This window comes from Channa argus, chromosome 9 (genome assembly GCF_033026475.1).
Source record: "Channa argus isolate prfri chromosome 9, Channa argus male v1.0, whole genome shotgun sequence".
Lineage (NCBI taxonomy): Eukaryota > Metazoa > Chordata > Actinopteri > Anabantiformes > Channidae > Channa > Channa argus.
In genome coordinates, this window is record NC_090205.1 from 12726427 (window position 1) to 12748084 (window position 21658).

Here is a 21658-nt window from a genome sequence, read left to right on the forward strand (position 1 = left end):
AAAATGAGAGGTGACGCACAAAACACAGGTTCAAGAACATCAAGCAAATTATGTAAGTGCATGCTGACATTTTGGTGATGAATGGGTAAATTCTGTTAGTGACAAGACTTGTTCCCTCTACTCAGAACATTATGATAGAAGTGGCCTATATTAGTGGATTTGTCCTTAAAAAGGAATTTAATACTAAGAGCTTTTTGGGTGCATTTTAGTTTTTAGTTTTTTTTTTTTTTGATTTTGTGAATGGGTTCTTTAGCTTAAACAATCAGTACAATCAGCTCAACATGCAATGCCACCAAATACAAAAACCAAATTTTTCTTGTGTATGGAAGCAATTTCACAAATTAAAACCCTGTCACAGGAAAAAGTTGAATTGCAGCATCTAAACAGACAACATTACTGGAGCCTAATCTGAGCACACTCAAACCTTTCAAACCCGATCTCCAGCCTTAACCTTATCTCAAACTGCTGCTCTAAAACACAACGAATATGTTCGGCCAAACAGTCAGCCACTCCTCTCCTTCAGCCGCGGCAGGTGCAGACAGATTGCTTACGTTTGCTTAAGTCTGGTATTTGTCACATTTAATGCTTTTAAAACCATAAACCAAGGCAGAAGCTGTTTACTTGATGATGATATGAGCAAAGTTGATTTTGCTGACAGACTTTTACTGTGATATTTTTAAGTATGTACAAATTGACCAGGTTGTTTTCCAATTTGATAGAAAATTAATAACATTTTTATTATATGATTGCATTTAAAACCCCAATATGTGATATTGTAATCTGGTCATGCTTTATATTTAGCTTGCTGAAGACTGATAGCTAATTTCATAACATTTCCTGATTGATTGCTGCTGCTGCTGCTGCTGCCTCCTGTTTTCTAAAGCAATTATTATCAGAGTTTTTAGTTTATTTGTTATTGTGCTTGATATTTACTACATTGGTTTTACAGCTCATGTATTATGCAATGCAGTTTAATTTGGTACTGGCATTTGAAGTGCATTTTGATGTCAAGAAATATCTCTCCCATGTGGGGTGTTTTCATCTTTATTTTACTCATCAGTTCTGGATGCTGCAGTTCTTCAGCTCTGAAAGGTTTCCAACAGTATATTACATTTGTATAAATAAAAATCTGCTATGTTGTTGTGTCATGTTTTTGCCAGCAAGACACTGGCTGAACTCAAACTAACTGGATTTACAGTTAGTTTACAGAGCCTTAAATCAACCTTGAGCACAAATGAATCAGGTAGCACCTCTTATCTCCTGTTTACAGTTCAATAACATTAAGCAACATGCGTATGTTGATAGCATCCTGACAATGATTAGCAGCTTTAAGAACAAGGAAAAATGCTGTAATTTACTTTCCAGCAACAACACCCCCTCTCCCTTTCTGTCTGTGTCACTCACAGGAACATTGCAGGTCCATACTGTAAGCCATATGTTTGTTTTAACCCACTGACCAAACACAGCACAACTGATAAGATGGGACGCACTTGCAGGGAGCAGCTACATATTGTTAAACACAATCCTCCTGCTTGTTCAGCTGCTTTCCCACTTGTTCACACGGATCAAGCTTAACTAGATATGTCTGTTTTGGCAAGACCTTGATTGCCTACAACTTAATCCATCCCTTTCTTCTGAGCAATAAAAGCAATTATCATTAGATGATTCATGGTATCTACACTACAGTCCACATTAACCGGATCAATGAATCTTTATGACTCTACGGAAATTGTGACTGTGATCTCTTAACTGCATTGTTGTTCTTGTCTATGAACTCGCGTCTATCCTGAACCAAAAACAAGATGTGGCCAAAAGTGTGTTTGTGCCCTGCCAAGAAAATATCTGGCGACTATTACTCTAAAGAGCACAGATGACAGCCAAAACATCTTTAACCACCGTGATGTGTGTCTGTGCTTTCTCCTCCCCCCTCCGTGTGTCTCTGTGTGTTTGAGTGTGCGTGCAGATAGGTAATGAGCTGCTCCGCCACTGCGCAACGATGGAGCTATCGCAACGATGGAGATGACGCAAACAGACCCAGCTCTCCAAAAAAGTGTTTCAAGACGAACATGGCGGCAACTTAACCGCGGTCCAAGATGACAATGGCCAACGGGAGAAAGGATTCTAGGCTTTATGCCCTGGTACGGGGCAGAGAAACCAGCCTGTGTGCATCTCAAGAGCTCGTTGCTCTCCTTTAAGTGAATCTGCAAAGCGAACGGCGGAAGACGCGCAGTATCAGTACCGAGAGGTTCGCAACAGCTGGTCTCCCTGCACCTCCGACGAGAAAAAAAAAAAGCCGAAGAGGGACGATAGGCAGAGGGGGCATGCGGTCAAAGAGGACGCCGTTCCCCCCCGGAGAGCCATGGAGAACCGGGATGCGGCAGCGCGAAGCTTAATCCTTGCGGGCGCGCTAATTGGATCGCAATAGCACCGATTGCTGCGGGCGCGACAGAGGAGCGCCCTGGACCGGCGGAGGCACGGCGCACCACCGTTACAGAGGAGAACTAACCGGAGTCCGTCTCCCCCCAAGTCAATGAGTATTGTGGCAGAGCAGCCCCCGCGGTGGAGTCGGCCAGGGCAGCACTTTCCTAAAATATGACCAGGGGTGCTTGGATGCGTCGGCAGCATGATGAAGGCTTAAAATACTGGTTCGCACCCCGAGAGAACGAGAAGCCATTTACCGAGTCGGAGCGGGCCCAGAGATGGCGACTTTCGCTGGCCTCTCTGCTGTTCATCACCGTCCTGCTCTCTGATCACTTGTGGTTCTGCGCCGAGGCGAAACTGACACGAACCCGAGACAAGCGGTCCGACGAGGAGCTTGCAATTACGGACATGGGCGAGTACCCAAACTCCCTCCACCGACACCATATCCCAACATCACCTGACCCCCACCGTCTCGCCATAGAGCAAGATGTTATTTTTCTAGGGAATTCTACCAAACCTCTGTGGCGAATGGACACCTGTCTCCCTGACAGCCTGTCTAAAGACTGCTTTACTTTCACGGACGCGGAGACCGTGTGCCTGGGCCTCTCTGGTGGAGGGGACAAGGGTACACAGCTGGCGTACGTGAATCTGAGCGATTTGTACCTTTCTTTTTGTAATTCCTACTCACTTTTGGATTTGTTTTACGGGTTTACGAGTCCGGGCGATTTGAATTGCACCCTGGATATGGCCATGGGGGTGGATCTGCTGGGATGCAGCGAGTGTGTCCGGGCATATCAGCGTCTTGACCAGCAGGCGGAGGAGAACTACCGGGACTTTGAACTGCTGGTTCAGAAATACGAGACGGATGCATACTCGGTTAGGACGTGCATGGAGGAATGCAAGGTAGGACTACGAGGCCGGACGAGTGCGCGCACACACATCAGTACATTTAAGGGGGTGGGTCCACAGTCGTCATGGAAACCATTGGGTATAACTGTCAGTAATTTTTGAGTTACACTACCAGTAGGATACCAGTGCCTGTACTGCATCATTTCGCCTGTCAGGGTTTGCACAAATACACAGCTGCACGGAGGGACTAGAGGACAGGTCAACAGCTGCAAGCCTTCATCATTCTCTTCTTTTCCTTGTTTCTCAGTCAGTCTTTCTAATATGGAGTGAACTGTGGCTGTGGAAGTGACGTTTGGCAAGGATGGCAAGGAAGGATCAGGCTTGCACCACAGCTCTATGCAATGAAGGGGAGAGACAGGGCTTTTCATCACTGTTAATAGCACAGGTGTGATTTCTGCCCCTAATCCAGGCTGTGTCCCCAGTTTGCTTGTAAAACAAACATGGCAACCTTAAGCACACATAGCTCAGGCTTTGGAGTAGCCTGCACATTGTGCTTGTCAACAGCTTTGCATACCTAGGTTTATATCATCTCACTTTTTCTCTTTCTCTCTCTCTCTCTCTCACACACACACACACTTTTGGTATAAAAACCCTGTTCTGAACAATGTTTGCGTGTAAATAGTAACATTGTTGGGAAATTACAGTTGTTTCATTTGTTGAACACTGGACGTTTGCAGAGGCTCCCTTTCATCTGTGCATCCTCCTGTGTTCAATGTCAAAGGGGCTGTCAGAATGCCCTGCAGAGGCCCTTTTAGTTATTTTGTTGTGCAGTTATTAAAACTGTATGAATAGTATTCATCAGTAGTCAAGTCTGGTTCTGTGGTGGCTGATGCAAAGACCATGGCCAAGCTGATTTCTGTTACTGAGGGGACGCTGCATTGCTTGCTCTCCATCTCTAATTGCTCCATCAATGCCTCATTGGCTAAGCTAGGTGTGTTTATTAGTCTCTTTGCTGAATGTGCCTTGGAAATGTTAAATATATTGTGTGGGGTTCTTGTGTAATTGACACTATAGGGTAGTGAAGATTTATGATGAGCCCAGTTTGTACTGTACAGGGGTAGAATATTACACGCCCCATATCTGTATTACGTCATTTGTTCTTTCCAGATGAACCTTTTACCTTTGCTCCAACAACTTTTTGTGTGGCATCATAGCTTTAACAATTAACTCATCTTACGGTTTTGGAAAATGGTATTTACATTGTTATCAGTCTAATGCCAAGAGAGCTGCATCCTCATCATCATCATCGTCCCAAAAGCACTATAACACAGACAAAGGAATGACCCTTGAAAAGTAGGAAATCTCTCTAAATTGTCGTCATTATGATCCCTCAAGCCAAAGTCATTTCTGCAAGATGGATGTTGTACAAGGGCAGATGGTCAGGATACTGTGCTGTGAGTGCTGATAATCTGTGTGTGTGAGGAACGATCTTTGGTGGGAGGATCTTCTGATGATAAAGCTTCACAATGGAATCATGTGTTGGTTAATATCTTTGTTTATTCTGAGTCATACCTATTTTTTATGTCTCATTGTTAGTGTGCACATCCATATACAGGATGTGCTGTATGCACTGTACCCCTTTCTCTCATGTGTTCCATGAATCTGTTTCCTTTTGCCATTTGTGCATTTGCACTCCTACTCTTTGCTAATCTAATAAGACTTAGGCACAGCAGCCTTTTAGCCCCTTTAGCCCAATCTGCATTGCTAATCTGCTTCTGTGTTCATGTGACCTTTTCGAGAGCACAGCACCCCAGGACTGTATCACAAACCATCAGACTTTTAAGAACCACTCTGCTGGACAGAAAACACACATTTGACAGTTTGACACAATAATTATTCGCTACCGATGCTTACCACTATTTATTATGTCATCTCAGACATTTCCACTGTTTTAAATTCTTCATCCATATTTTGACAACTGCTCAAAGCTTCCTTTTAGACAGTTAAAGTTAATTGGATTTGGAACATCATTAGGTTTGGTGTATACTGTAGAAACCTGTTGTCAGTGTTGATATGAGAGAATGGTTAGGCAATAAATGTAGAAGAGGATGGATAATGTCCTAAGTGAGGAAAGATTAAAAAGTAAATTTAAATGACAGAAAATAACTTGAGAAAGAAAATGAGAAAGAGACTTAAGTAGCTCAATAATCCTAGTGGACATATGTGAACTGTGGGATGCCATCATCACTTTTCATCAGGCTGGTGTGTGGCACTGGGCCTGCTTTGTTTACTGTCAGAGAATGATGTGCTGCTGGAGTTTGCCAGTTTTTTAATCTGAAAGAAAATGCAATACAAAACAAGTAGTTATCTACAGTACATTTATATAACATATAGTTTTGAATATTTGGCAGAGGTTATGCAGATATTGCAAACAATGACAAATGATATTGAGCCAAGGCAACTTAAAAATGTAAACAAACGTCACTAAGCCTATTTTATGTCAACAAATCGAAAGGCAAATGCTTCAGGCCTGCTAAATATCATTTAACATTAAAAATGATAATATATTGTAAAAAAATCTAGATAATTTAAAAGACTGGATGAATGATATATTATTTGAAATTGTTAGGATACACTTGCATGCACATATATTAGGGGTGTCACAATTCTGAAACTGAGAACAAAACTGTGATAAGTACATGAAATTGTATCACAATATCGGAAGACAGATATCGGAGTCAAATAGCCAAGTCAGCAGCGTAGAACCATTTTTGTTATCCAGTTAAGCATAAGGTTGGTAACTGTAACTGTGTTGGAGTTAAAAAAGACTCTTTGTTCCTGTGTTCTATGTTGTTCTTCTCTGTTTTAAAAAAGATTTAATAAAATCCAGACTTTTTTTTACTTGTTTTCTTATTTAGCCCCACTGCAAAACACACAAACAAACAAACAAACAAACAAACAAACAAACAAACAGCATACGAACCGAACTGTGGCCTAAAACTTGACATCACAACTGAAGATGGACATCTCTACGTGATTCCAACGATTCTGATGAAGGGTCTATTTCAGTGAACAGACCGAGCATCATAAATAATGTAAATGAAAAGACAGCCTTGGCATTGTCAGTGGACAAAGTGCTCAAATTATCCCCCTTTGTCAGTTTCTTGTCTTAAGTTTTATTCAGTGACACTGTGGTCACCAGATCCTATAAAAAGCCCAACAACTCACCTTGTAGAGCTTCTAAACTAGCAAGACCCAGATCTGAAGTTATTCCCCGGTGACATGTCATCCAAAAACATGCATGCATTAGGTGACTCCTGTCTTCATTTCCACGGGCGCTGTGCTGTAGTAATTTTGAGTCTGTCCTCATACACTATCCTGCTGTGGTAAATACCCATAAAAGGATTCATCCACAGCTGAATAGAATTCCCAAAGTAACATTTGAATAAAACGTATGCACAGTATTGACAAGGTAAAATGAAAAACAATCTTTTTGGGATCCAGTTGAAAACACATATGTCCGCATACAGAAGAAATTAACTTGAATTTAAGCAGCGCAGACAGGGTTGAGAAGTTGTAGTTTCCAATTAGTCAACTATCAGGCCCCTTTATCTAAAGCAACTTGCAGACAACAGAGACAATCTTTCGAGGTTCAGTGTATCACCGAGGGAAACTTGGGTAGACCAGGAGTTGAACCATTGACCCTGGGGTTTATGAACACCTGCTCTACCAACTGAGCTACAGCCACCTCTTCCTGATCAATCCCACCTTTCCTTTTGTATGAATGAGGAAAGGCACAAGGGGCCTGAAGGTGGGAGATGTCCATTGTTTTTATGTTTTTTTGTTCATGTCTCAGCAGAGTGACAGCACAGGAGGAGAGGAAGAAGAAAAAAATGTGAGACACATGCAGCTGATTCACAACAGGAAGTGTCTGAATTTAAAAAACCCACAGAGGAAAATATAGACTTCTATGGGGCAATTTTTGTTAGTTTAATTTACCTTTCACTCAACTGCGTGTTCCTGTCTTTTGTTACACACACACACAGTTGGAGAAAGCTGATTAGAAACCTGGTTACACTTATACATCAGTGCATTTACTTGCACTTAAGTAACCGATTTACAGTCATTTTTCTCAGAAAAGCTAATATTCTATCGTCATGTAACATCAAAGCCGGTTTCCAAAATCAGTGTAGGTTATAAGGAAAATTTGGCATAGTATGCATAGTATTTCCAGCATGTCTTTTGCGTACCATGGAGACATGCACAAAACCTAATTTTACACTAAAACCAAATCGTAACCCTCAAACAGCTTTTCCAAAGTGTGTAAGACACTGAGGACCAGCCAGAGTATTTTCACCCTTTAAAAATGTTATCACTTCCCTTGTTCAGATCACAAAGTGGTTCACACAATATACAGTATGGCCACATACACACACAAACACACACACACACACACACACACAAACACACACACACACCAAGAGCCCCATGTGCAGTGTTTCCTGCAGGTCCAGACCTGAGTGTCCCTTCCGGTGTAATTTAATTTGCACTCCCATAATTCTCTGCTTTTCTGGTGGCTGTGTCTCCAGGGCTCTGTCTCAACATGCTGATGTCCTTTCTCCCTCTTTCTGACACTGTTTCCCGCTTACTTTCACATCCTCTCCCTCATTGTCTTTCTCCCATGTGTGTCAGAGCTCTAAGGAAGCAACATCACACACACATGTGCCCAGTATTGGTCTTCACATCACCTCCACCCCTTTCTCTCTCCTCTTTATGGATTTACATCCCATTGGGGGCCTTGGCTTCTCTCCCACTTTCCCTTTCTAGAAATATGTGGGTTTTGAGTGGTCCTTTCCTACTGGAGTGATAGATACTGATCTGGGTTAATGTACCTTCCTTTCCTTCAATTACGGGCCTGTCCACACAGATCCCACCATGTGCTCCTCCACCCAGCCTCTCTGGCCCTCTGCGTATTCAGTCCCATGTTCTCCTTCATCTCTTGCTGCTTCTTGACTACTACTGGACTATTCTGACCATTTTTTTGAACAGGCTTATGTGTTAATGGCATCTTAGCTGTGAACACCCAGGACAGCCTAGCCATCAGTTCTTCAGGTATTTGGACATAAATATGATATATTGGCAAATTTAATTTTTGGCCTGATCAATTAAAATAAATTCTAATTGTCCAAGCAGATGTTTAGATTGCAAGTTCATTCTTGACCTTGTAAACCACATTTTTAAATCAACCTCCATTAGTAGTCTTCACAGACCTTTCAAATGATCTTTCCTGTGAGAGTTTGCCCAGGTGCGACTGAATTCAAGTTTTCTATCCATCTACTTGGGTAACCCTCAGTCTTGAGTCTTGAGCTGGTTTAAAAACATTTAGATTTTGCTGTATTATACCACATTAAAAGATGGTTTGATGTTTTGTGATTTGATCACACGATCGGAAGCTTAAAAAAGCTTAAAAACACCCAGTAATGAGAATTATGGTGAGATTCTCCTGTTCAATCAATCATCCATCCATTTTAAATCTGTTGTTGTGAAGACATCAGCAGAATCAATAAGCTAGCACAAATGTGGTTATTATCCTGGCAATCTTCCAGATATATGGGATCTTGCAATCAACCAGTTGAGACCCACAATACAACTCATAATGTATACAATCGGAGTTATGTGAAGTGAATTGCCCTAGCTGGGTGTGAAATGAAAAAATAAATGTAGATTTATGATAATATATGTTGGATTTATATATCTGTGCATTACACAATAAACAGGATGACTAGACATTCACAAGGAAGAATGTAAGAACCCCATGAACCCTAAGAAGCATGTGTCTGACATTGTGTTTTAAGGCAAATGCACTGTTCTGCTAAACTAAAATTTTAGTGAAACTGACAGCTTTTTAATCCATAAATAAAATGATTAAATAAACTCACAGCACTAATGTATTGTTCTGCCATCAACACCAAAATCATGGAACATGCAAGTCCTGCACTTTGTCCTCTTCCCCTTGAAATCAATTAGGGCTCTGTTGCTTCTCTATGCATCTCAAATAGATCCAGGGAAACTCCTCTTCGTGTGAGCTGCCAGTGTTTGTTTCACCCCAGGCAGTAGATAAGGGAATGTATCTGTTGGTGAAGAACACAGCAGCACTCAGATGGAAACGCCTCCTCGTCACCCTCAGCTCCCTGTCTGAGACTGTACAGCTCCCTCCTTCACTGCCTTGGGCTTCAGCTCCAATCAACACATCCACAGCCATTTTTTTCCCTTCTATCAGCCACTATTCAGAAAAAAAACCTTCTCTCACGCATTCAGTACACTGAGTAGTGAGTTCCTGTTGCTTTTGCACATATTTTTGCTACACAGTCAGCATACTACAGTCATGTACACATGTGTTTGTGCCTGTGTGCAACCACAAGCTGCATGCATCCAGTAATTTCATGTGCACCATAACCCTGGTACAGATAATAATGAGATAAACTACCAGGAGTCTTATATCCAGTTCAATCAGATCTATTGTATCAACATATGAATTTTAAAAATGCACTCTTTTGCTATCTGTCTCTCTCTCTCCCTCCCCTCTTTCTCAGTGGTATGCTTAATTGAATGATTTGATGAGTGGGTGATGTGTTATGTTTGATTTTCTGTGACAAAGTGAAGCGAGAGAAGGGGCTAGGAAGAGCGGAAGTAGCTGCTATTGATAACTGGCTGCATACAAAATTCACTTAAACACTGAAATCCTAAACTCAGTTCACATCAGACTTTCAATTGTCCAAAATAATGGAAATTTTAAGTGTTTTAACAACTCATGTTGTGTTACTTGATGACCAAAACAAAAAAAGAAAGATCATAATAGGATTAACAAAATTAGTGATATTAGAACAGGTATTTGAAAGTACAAACCACGTATAAAACACTAGTGCTACCATGACAGTCTCTAGTACTGTTTCACTTTTCAGGTTTGATGTTTTCTTCTGTGTTGAAATGTACATGTTAATTCAGCTCTTGTGTGCGAGCATGACATGGATCTGTAGACAGAATTGTTTATTTGAAAGTAAAAGAAACAAGCTTTCAGTGCAATGAGTCATTGATAAAAATGGAATCAATTTAATCAGAGCATCATTGAGCAGCTCTGTGGAAGCCATTTATAAAGCAGTGTGTGCTATTTAGACACTATTTTTAGCATAATGACAGAAAGCTGTTTGATGTTGCTGTACGTTCACGGACAAGAAATAGAAAATGAGCAGCACGTCACATTGCCTTTACAGACTTTCCTGCAGGTAAATCCAACAAACATGAGCATATTCAGTCACGTTTTGTCCTCACGGCAGGTTGAGAGTGATCAGGTGACAGAGGTGAATAGAAGACAGAGAGTGACAAAAGAATGGTTAGAGTAGAGGAAATACCCAGTGATCTGTGCAGCATTATGGGCTCATGTCAGATACCCTGACATACTGCATTTTCCTTGGTGTTTTTTACAAACAATTTATTTGAGCACCCATTCTTTCCTAATCCTTTCCATTTTAATCAGGCTAGTGTAGAGTCTGTTTTCAGCACGATGTTTAATAGTGTTTTACATACCGGAAAAGAAATGGAATTGGGCAGCACTTCACATTTCATTTACAGTCTCTCCCGCAGGTGAAGACACCCTGGTTATGAAGAATGTTTGGAGCAGTTGGACTCTTTGTTTTGTAAAATATTTTAATCAGTCATGGTTAACATACTAATCATACTACGGTGCTATTTTATAACCCTTTTAGTTTATCTCTCAAATCCCAAATTATTGGTATCCTGATAGATTAGGCTGATAAATAACACTGTATTTAGTGTAGTTCTGATAAATGTACATGTAACCTCCTGTATATTCTGTTGATGCTTTACCTCCCCCAACTGCACCCCCCTCTCATCCTTTGTTCCACACGTGAAGGGATTTATCTTAAACAAGCCTATTTTATTAAATCTCCAACCACTTCCTGCTTACATCCAGGCCTGGCTTGTTACTATATTTAGAACCAGGATACTCTGCTCCTCTGAGCTTGATTTCTAAGGCAGCACTTTCCCTAAGACTGTTCTGTTTTTGTCAGAATCTAAACTAAAATCGAAAAAATCTTCCCTCTTACTATAAAAGTCCTAAAGCTAAAAGGCTGGTTTCTGGTTTTAATGGATGTTCACAAAAAATACAGTTGGACAGACTTGGCCAATTAAAAGCTGTGGAAATGCAACGACTAGTAATTATGCAAACACATTAAATCACATCTAGCTTTTTATTTGCATATACAAATCTTGAAATTGGGTCTAAAACAGGAAGAGAGGAACAAAAAGCAACTGACAGCAGAAATAGTGAAGTGTGCTGAGAAAGCTACAGTCTGAGCATCACTGGCAGAGAGACAGAAACCAGTGACAGTTCCCAGACTCTGGTGACATTCTCACATTACTGAGTCACCAGCATCATCGGCCGCTCACAGCATGTCCTGATTCAGAGAGAACAGTGCAGAACAGTGAGAGAGGACAGACACTGGTACATGCAGACTCATGTCCATAAACTCAGATATAATGCACTGTGCGAAGTCTACAAGGCCCGAGGAGAGACTTACTGTAGTGCAATCAAATAACAAACATGGTCGTATTCAATCACATTTTCTCCTCATTGGAAACTGACCGCGATCAGGCGACAGAAGTAAATGGGAAACGGGGAGAGAATGACAAAAGAATGGCTTGATTAGAGGACATACCCAGTGATGTGTGCAGCATTATGCCCTCATGTCAGGTCTCATGACATACTGTATTTTCTCTGGTGTTTTGTACAAACGATTCATTTGAGCACCGGGTCTTTCTTAATCCTTTCCATTTTAATCGTTCTAGTGTTTCTGTCAATGGATGAGCGTGTGCATTTGTTAAGTGAGAGCGCATGTGTGTATCCCTGAGTACATGATGGCATGGATGCATCATGGGATTCTATGTTCTAGTTGTCAGTGTCATTTCTCATTATTATAGTATGAAGATTAAAAAGCAGTTTAAAGGAATGGCTCAACATTTTGGGAAATGTCTATTAATTTTCTTTTTGGTTGAAAACAGATGAGAAAATTGATAGAACTGCTATGTCTGTCTGTGATGCATGAAGCCACAGCAAGAGACATTCAGCTTATTTAGTTTAGTAAGCAAATAAATATATTTCACAAAAGCCATAGTATCCTCTTTTGTCTTATATCTTATATTTGCAAATATTTTAACTTTAATGGAAAACATTTCATTTCATAAGTTGCAAACAGCAATTCCAAATCAATTGGAATTCAAACTATCCAATTTAATTTCTGGAAGCCTGTATATTTAAATGCTTTGACTAAAAATCAAAACTTCAATTCCTCAACCAGAGAATGCTGAATATTTTTTCAATGAAAAGAAAGTGATTTGTTAACAATGCAGAACGGTTTAACTAGTCATTTAAATCAACTAGTTACGTCTCACTGCAGCATCCAAATATTCATTTCACCAGTGATAATATTCATACATACTGATTTTTTTAATTATTATTATTATTTTATTTAATTGATACTATTAAAAGGTGTTCTCCAGGTGGAGTTGAATAACACTCAAAATGGCATTTAGACCATATTGCACTAAACTCCTCCATTCAAACTCATGCAAATGAGTTTTGCTGTCCTCTCACAGCCCTCATTATAAAGCCAAAGAGGCTTATTATTCACATCATTACTCCAATGGCACCTAGCAACCACCTCACCACTGAGGAGCCTTTTCTGGTGTGTGATACAGGCCTGTATGTAAGTATGTCAGACCTACGTTTGGTGGTCTGATTGAGGATTTAGTGAGTGGGCTGAAGCTAACCAAGCAGTATTCACACCGTGTATGGAGCAGGGAGGGGCAGAAAGAGAGGCTTTCATACAGGTTCAGTACAGGTAGAACATGGAAAAGGAATAAAGGAAGATGAAGAGAGGAGGGGAGCCTGAATGGACGACTTGGATCTTATTGGCATCTTTTTGTAATGTTCTTTTTTGCCTGCTGTGTGTGTGTGTGTGTGTGTGTGTGTGTCTGTGTCTGTGTGTCTGTGAGTGCATGTGAAGTGGATGTCTGATGGAAGGGTTTTTAGGTTTTCCACCTGCAGAAGGTAACCTCTTTGGCTAAAACACTTTTGTTCACTTATGCCTAGCCCCATCTGCTATTTGTCACTGCAGCTGTGTCTCCCGTCTTTGCCTTTTACATCATCTTTGTTATGCTTCATGCTTCATTTTATTCTTTTTTTCTCTTCAAACCTTTTCACCCCTTAACATGGATGTTGCTTTAGTCCTGTCCTGCTTTGTCTCTTTTGTTGCAGTTTTGCTTTACAGTGGCATTGACGGCCCCGACTGATTCTCTGTAAATTATTCATCTGTCATTGACTTTTCGAAAGCACCCAGGAGGAACTGGAACACTTCTGTTACTTGCTCCCACACTGCTGTGTCACTCTGCTGTACCTCAGTTCTCTGCACACACAGGTAAAGCAAGCAAGCGTTATTCCTTCATGTACACAGAGGTGTCAAGTCTACAGATCTTCGGTCAGGCCTGTGTGACTGCAGAACCTTCCTGACCCCCTCAAAAATACAAACAAACAAAAGAAAACTCTTCAACTACAACACAATGAAGTACTTTAACATAAAGAATTCATTAAATGGTCCTATCAGTATTAAGACGATGGCAAGATGTGAGACAACAACCATGATGTTCTTACTAGTGCTTATGGTGTATATTATTTATGACATTCTGGTTTTCTGACTCGTTTCAATGTTCAAGCATTACATCTCAAGCAACGTTGATGTTTTTTACCCTTCATAAGTCCAGTTAACTGGGTTCGATGTTTCAAAATGAATATTCCATGTAGCAAATCCATCTGTTTCATTGTATCATATTTCCATATGTACTGAATTCAGCTCAGCACAGCTGAAATGGCAGCTGCATCACTGCGAGTGATGAGCTTTAAAATATGTCTTGTTATGGATTTGAAATTGGCACTGTATATGAACTCTGTATTGACACTTTATCCACACTGTTGTATCTCTGTGCCTCCCTGCTTTCCCAACCTTTTTGCATCTCTTCCCTGTTTTATCAAGGCAGTTTCCTTTCACACACTCATTGCTGCGCTAGTTCATCACGTCCTCCTCCTCTCACTATCTTGCTCCCTGTAGCCGTAATCCTCCTGTGCAGGCTCTTAGCTGGATAAAGATGTCTCCCATCCCTTCTCTTTATGGCAGGATTTACAGCAGTAGCCCTTCATATCCCTCTCTTAGCACTCTCCCTGTAGCCTCCGCTGTTATAGGGCCATGCTCTTTGGAGAGCATCAAATTCAGTAGCACAGCAGAAGGAAATCCCTGAAGGTCTATAATACACAAACTACAATGTAAAAGGGTTAAATATATTAAAAGGCTGTGTTGTATTTTCATGCACAATTTAAAAAAGCTATCACACCTTAGAAGAAAAAATTGAGACAATTTGATTCTAAACAATTTTCAAATTGTTACTTGCTGTGAGGAAACAACATTATTGAACATTTATGTCTGGGAATGACGTCTGCGTAAAGACTCTTTCTGTTTGCGAAAAATTGAGTTTTTGAGCTCACCTTTCTGTTATCCTAGTTGCTTTAGCACCTCTGTTTAAGTGCTTCCCTGAATTTTTCTATAGGAGTGGTCAGGATGGATAAGACAGTACCACAAAGGGTTATGGGCTTTTAGGAGCCACCTTATCAAATTTGAATGTCCTCATTTTCAGTTGCGAAAAAAAAACTGGGCTCTGAAGTTTACCTCAGGGTTTTTGGTGTCAGTTATTTATGATATGCATTGCAGCATAATTCTCTCTTTCTTTGTGTGTGTCTGTGTGTGTGTCCACAGTCTTGGAGTATTGATGGACTATGAGGGTAGACATAGTGTATACGTGACTGTGTGTGATTGTATGAGTAAGAGAATAGAGAGCAAGAGAACAAAGGCGACGTTCACAAACTGACTTATTGATTTCCCATTTTAAAGCAGGGGTGAGGTTTCAGACGGTAAAAGCGTGGGAGGTGGAGTTGTCAAAAAAAAATGGGGTGGGAAGTAAAGGCAAAAAGAGTAGGGGGGGTGGGTTTGAGACTGACAACAGAATAATAGAGATGATTTGAAATCTAGTGAGCTGGACTCTGATGTAAAAGGAGAGCGGGTAAGCAAGACATTGATGCGTTGAGCCAAAGCAGATAGATGCTGGTAGCACAACCAGGAAATGATTGTGATTGATTGATAGATGATAATGAAGGTTGTATCCAGTACAGAGGACATCAGGGCTGTTACTCTGTTACTTGCTTTTTTGTCTTTCATCTCTCCCTCTGTCCTACACTCCACCAAAGCACTATATCATCAACTGGTCAACTCTTCCTTTGTCTCTGGTTCTTTCTTTGAGGGATGCACGGACTTTTGCTGTAACCACATATTTAAAATAAGGTTAATGTATAATACTGTGTAATATTTTTGTAATAGCAAAATATCATGTGACAATGTGAAATATTTGTGGGACCTTTGATGAACCTACTTTCACTTTTAATTTCTGTAGCTGGACAAACTACAGCTTTACTGTTTGAATGTCCAGATACCAGACTAGAACAAGTGGAAGTTAAGTTACTGTAAGTACTTACATTTAAGTATTTGTCCGTACCAAGTAATGATAGGAGTACTAAACTGTTATATATACAGTATGACTTGCATACTGTAATACTGCAGGTGTAATCATCATCAATTCACTACAAAGTTAAACTGATCGGAGATACTGACAGACAGGGTCAAAATAAAGGTGGGGACATACTTGAAGACTAAACTAAGACTTTGAAAGATTGGATGGTTCAGTTTATATGGAGGTAAAACTAAGCGAACTTTAGGTAAAGCTGTAGATAATTTCAATCTCACCAATCTCACCAGTCTCACTCATAAATATTAAATATTTCATATTCGAATAACTGTGGATCTCAAGACTTTTGCAAAAAATATCTTGTAGTCCGCTTTATTTTTGTCATTTACTTTGACTTTTGGCTTTATTAAGAATATGAGTACACAAGGGTGCTTTCAGACCCGATACCAGATACTCGTACTGATATTGGGACATGCCCAGTTTTCACCCTTTATCATTAATAATAATAATAATAGGAATAAAAAAACAATAACTAGCTATTACAGTCATGAGAAATAATACCATCAATCAATATGACTATTTTAAATACTCAAAATTGAATTAAAGGTTTTGGTTTGACAAGCAATAGTTAATTGACAAGACTAGGAAAATAAGTCAGCTGCTCACATTGTGATCATGTGGGACTGATGTGCACATTGAAATAAAGTTTCTTTAAAGGACCTCTTTTCATCAGAACATAGTGTAAGGCAACAGCTAAACATTTAATTTCCCTTAGGAATTTGTATATTAGACTAAAATTAAAGCTAAAATAGGTTTAATATTGGATTTACTTTGACCAGGTGACCACAAACATGAATTAATATTTGGACTTGCTGCTCTAAAACTTACAGTAAATGGCATTTATGTTTTTTTAAAGGGTGTTTTACATATTTTATAGTAGTAGTACATCAACCTCTTGGCAAGGGAGACACAATCACATTCTTGTCTAACTCACACAGTGAATGCTTTACAATTACCGCTGTTGTGACAGAAATCAGGACCAGGCTTGCCTCAACATAATTACAAGCTTTAAAAAAAAACACTTTGCCTGTGTAAAAAACACTTTGTATATCCATGTAAACTTCAAAAAAAACCTTCAAAAAGTGAAGCAAATGTCAAAATCTAGCATCTATATGGAGTAAATGTTTAAAAACGTTACATAACTGCAATTGTCAGCACTTGTGTTTTAACTGTGTTCACATTAAAATGTATTCATAGTGAAATAATGTATATGTAGTATCAGCAGTAGCTTTATGTATGTGTTTTCAATGTGTTTTGATGATGTAATAAGGTCAGTGTTTGTGCTAAAAACTATGCTTTTCCACAAGCTGTCTGGATTTCACAAGCTCGGTTTCTCTCTCTAGTTCTTGATGTGTCTTTCACTCCTTAAGCTACAGTATAAAAGTGTAGCATAGTGCAACGTTAGAGGAACATCATTGCAGGTGGAATACATGATGCTTTTATAAATACTTTCTCGGGAATCTGAAATCCATGTATGTTGTTTTTTCAACATTTGGGCATGCACATGGTGTCTAAAGTGTTTTCCTGTGTGTTCTGGGGGTTCAGTGTATTCACAACTCTAATCTGTCTGCTAGGAATCTGTGTGTGGGTGACATTAAAGTTCTCATTAGCACTGTAACTCAGCACCAATGCCACTGTGAAGACACCAACGACACATCTACTGCAGTAAAGTCTACCCACCGTGTGTGTGTGTGTGTGTGTGTGTTTGTGTGAGAGTAAAAGCTTCTTATGTTAAGAGTACGAATGATTTCTCGCACACATTCTCCTCATTCGCTTTTCTTAGTCTTTTTAATGTGCTGTCAGTTTTATTATGCATGTAGGCAAAATGAAATAAAACAGAACACAAGTACTTCGTTTAATAGCTGCACTATTAAAAAGTTGAGGAATAGTAAGTAATATAGTGTGATTTGCCAGATGAGATGTATCATGTCTTGCTACAAGACTTTTTCATAAGTAACTGAACAGTTCTCTTTATAGACACATTATTTGATGTATCTTATCCTGAAGAAAGGAAGGATGAAGGAGAGAGAAGAGGTGGAAAGAAGGAATAGATGGGAGGAAGGAAAAGATGGGTTGCCATGGTAACAGGAAACGAGCTTGAATTGAGTGAAAGATGTGGTTTAGGCTGTTTTACTGAGCAGAAACCACAATAAATGAGTTACTGTACAATATAAGGTCTTGGACTTATATTGTAATCCAAGATACCAGCTGTGCTGCTCTATGCATCTTATTTTCTCCTCTTGTCACCCACATATTGGCATCCTTCTTCTATAACCATCCCTAGACCCACCTCTGAAAGCTTTTCAAATAAGCATGGTTAAGAGTGCTCTGCACCAAGTTAGTCTGAGTTGTTTGCAGCAAGCATATTAAATAAAGAAACCAGAGCGGCTGAGTGAAGTGGGACAGAGGAGGATATGGGCGGCTGCACTCAGGCAGGATTTGTCTGATTTCACACATCTCAGCTAATCAGCCTCCAACACTTAGCATCCTTCCTTTCTCTAGCATGCTAATCACAAGTGAGCTACTGTACTAGTTTTTCCTAAGGGTCATGCTAACATGCTAACACAGAGCTCGCCATCACTACTGTGCATGGAAAGCTTATCCTGTGGAGCATGCAATGCAGCAAGGTCATCATACCTGCCCCTGATTGCTTGGACGTAGCATTAGCATGCTAATGTGCTATTTTTACTTGGGTGTATTGTAAGAGCTGGATATCCGACTGAAAAGACTGGACTCCATAACCTTTACATGTCACGATATCAGGAGGATATAATTTATTTTCTGGACTGTGTAAAAGTTTTACAAATATAAAACCACTATAGATTCGAAATTCACAACAGAAAAGTTCACATTACTAAAACCTGAAGTGTTTGTAGTCTGTCAACAATTTTAGAAACATCTATTTTATTATTGTAGTCAATAGAGGAAAATATTGCAACCAAAAGAGTGCACAAGCCAGTGTCTACTTGTGCCAGTCCCAAGTCTGGATAAATGCAGAGGGTTGTGTCAGCAAGGACATTCAACGTAAAGCACATGCCACATTTAACATGCAAATCATGACTTCCTTACCGAATCTGAATTCCATACCGGATCGGTCGCGGCCCGATTTAACAATGACCACTGTGCAGTTAACCTACAGGGTGCCGTCGGAAATTGGGCTACTATTGGTCGAATAAGGAAAGGAAGAAAGCATGTTCATAGGTAAAGAGACAAGAGGAAAGCTAAGAATGTAGGACTGACAGAAGGGTCTTTAAATGTTGGGACTATGAGAGGAAAGACTAGAGAGTTGAATGACATGAATCCGAGAAGGAAGGTGGACATACTGTGTGTCCTGTTATTTTACCATGGGTTAGATAGGAAGAGAAATTTAGTAGGAGTTAGTGAGGAATGTTTAGATGAAAAGAGAGTGTTTAGGTGAAAAGAGTATCAGACAGGTTGATGAGTCTGAAGCTGGAAATTGAAGTGATGATGTTGATGTTGTTAGTGGTTATGCCCCACAGGTAGGATGTGAGTTAGAAGAGAAGGGGAAATTCTGGAGTGAGTTAGATGAAGATGTGAGAGAGTGGTGATTGATGCAGATTTCAATGGACATATTAGTGAAGGGAACAGAGGTGATGAAAATGTGATGGGCAGGTTTGGTCTTCAGGACAGGAATGCAGAAGAACAAATGATGGTAGACTTTGCAAAGAGGATGGAAATGGCTGTAGTGAACACTTTCTTCCAGAAGAGGCAGGAACAAAGGGTGGATGTAGAAGCACTAAAATGACTGGTGGTGAGGGAGATGAAGACGACAAAGACAGAGCAGAGGACAAAGTGGTGGAAGTTGAAAAAGCAAGAATGTAATGTAGTTTTCAGGGAAGAACTGAGACAGGCTCTGGGTGGTCAGGAAGTGCTTCCAAATGACTGGACCACTACAGCGAATGTGATCAGGGAGACAGCTAGGAGTGTAGGAGGTGTGTCATCGATAAAGAGGAAAGTAGAGACTTGGTGGTGGAACAAGGAACTTCAGGAGTGTATACAGAGAAAGAATTTAGCTAAGAAGAAGTGGGACACTGAGAGGACTATAGAGAGTAGACAGGCGTACAGGGAGATGCGGCATAAGGTGAAGGTCGAGGTGGCAAAGGCCAAACAAAGAGCATATGAGGACTTGTATGATAGGTTGGACAGTAAGGGTTTGTAAAGGTTGGTGAGGCAGAGCGATGGAGATGGGAAGGATGTGCAGCAGGTTAGGGTGATTAAAGATAAGGATGGAAATGTATTGACAGGTGCCGAGAGTGTGATGGGAAGATAAAAGGAGAACTTTGAAGGAAAATGGAATAAGGAAAATGAAAGGAAACGAAGAGTAGAAAAGGTGACTGGTGTGGAGCAGGAAGCAGCAAAGATTAGTGAGAGTGAAGTGAGGAGGACGTTGAAGAGGATGAAGAGTAGAAAGGCAGTTGGTCCTGATGACATACCTCTGGAGGTATGGAAGTGTCTAGGAGAGGTGGCAGTAGAGTTTCTGACTAGTTTTTTTTAACAAGATCTTGGAGAGTGAGAGGATGCCTGAGGAATTGAGGATGTTGAGGTTCTCTTAGGGAGTGATGAGGATGGACAGGATCAGGAATGAGTACATCAGAGGGACAGCTCATGTTAGATGTTTTGGAGATAAAGTCAGAGAGACCAGATTGAGGTGGTTTGGACATGTTCAGAGGAGAGACTGTGAATATGTCCGTAGAAGGATGCTGAGATTAGAACTGTCAGGCAGAAGGTCTAGAGGAAGACCAAAGAGGACATTTATGGATATAGTGAGAGAGGACATGAAGTTAGTTGGTGTGAGAGAAGAGGATGCAGAGGAAACAGTTAGATGGAGGCAGATGATTTGCTGTGGTGACCCCTGAAAGGGAACAACCAAAAGGAAAAGAGGAAGAAGAGAATTGAGGTGAAGCTATTTTGGCAGTTGCAGATTTTCAATAGGTTTTCCTTAAATTACTTTTTTCTTGAAAAAGACAGGATTAGTGAGAAAGGCAGCAAAAATTGAAAGCAAGAAAAAGACTGGAGAGACTGATAGCAGATCCATCAGACTTGTCTCTTGTGTCCTTGGTGACGCACATCTGCAGTTTGTCTGCAGTAGGAACAACAGAGACACAGAGAGGGAGAGACAGAGACAGCAAAAAAGAATACTTTTCCAGGGTCAGGGGCTGATGCAAACACTGAAGCTCAGGGAATGAACATTCTGCACCTGCAGTGGGACTTGGCTCCTACAGTAGTTATTTTTTCTGGAAGAAATGGGGTCTCTGATTTGCATTATGCAGCATCCTAGTTGCAGTGCCAGTTCTGCTGCAAGGAAAAAGTTGAAAGATATTGGCTTCAGTTACCGGGCTTGACTTTGTGTTGGTGTTGAAACAGATATCTTTTCATTTTTTGACCTTTGGGTTGGGCCATGTTGTTGTTGGTGTTTGTGTGTATGGAAGGGGACATTAACTTAAAATAAGCTAATGTACTGTTATGTAACAGAAAGAAATGTGCCATTATTTGTGAGGCAAATGCATTTTTAATAGGATATAAATATATTTTAATTACCACCAACTAATTTGCCTAAAATGACACATTTCTTTTAACCGTTCCCTAATAATTACTTAATCACATGCATGTTTATACACAAGATGATTTTTAATGGCGTCTTGATGAAGCTATGAAGCTTCGTCTC

General features: G+C 40.2%; 1 protein-coding gene across 1 annotated transcript in view; it reads left to right on the forward strand.

Annotated features, from left to right (window-relative positions):
* Nucleotides 1-1298: 1298 nt before the first annotated feature.
* LOC137133180 (NALCN channel auxiliary factor 1) overlaps nucleotides 1299-21658 on the forward strand; it is a 78854-nt gene continuing 58494 nt past the window's right edge. The window contains exon 1 of the mRNA XM_067516495.1: nucleotides 1299-3324. Coding sequence (XP_067372596.1) covers nucleotides 2593-3324 — 732 coding nt within the window. The 5' untranslated portion in view covers nucleotides 1299-2592. The remainder of the gene's footprint in view (nucleotides 3325-21658) is intronic.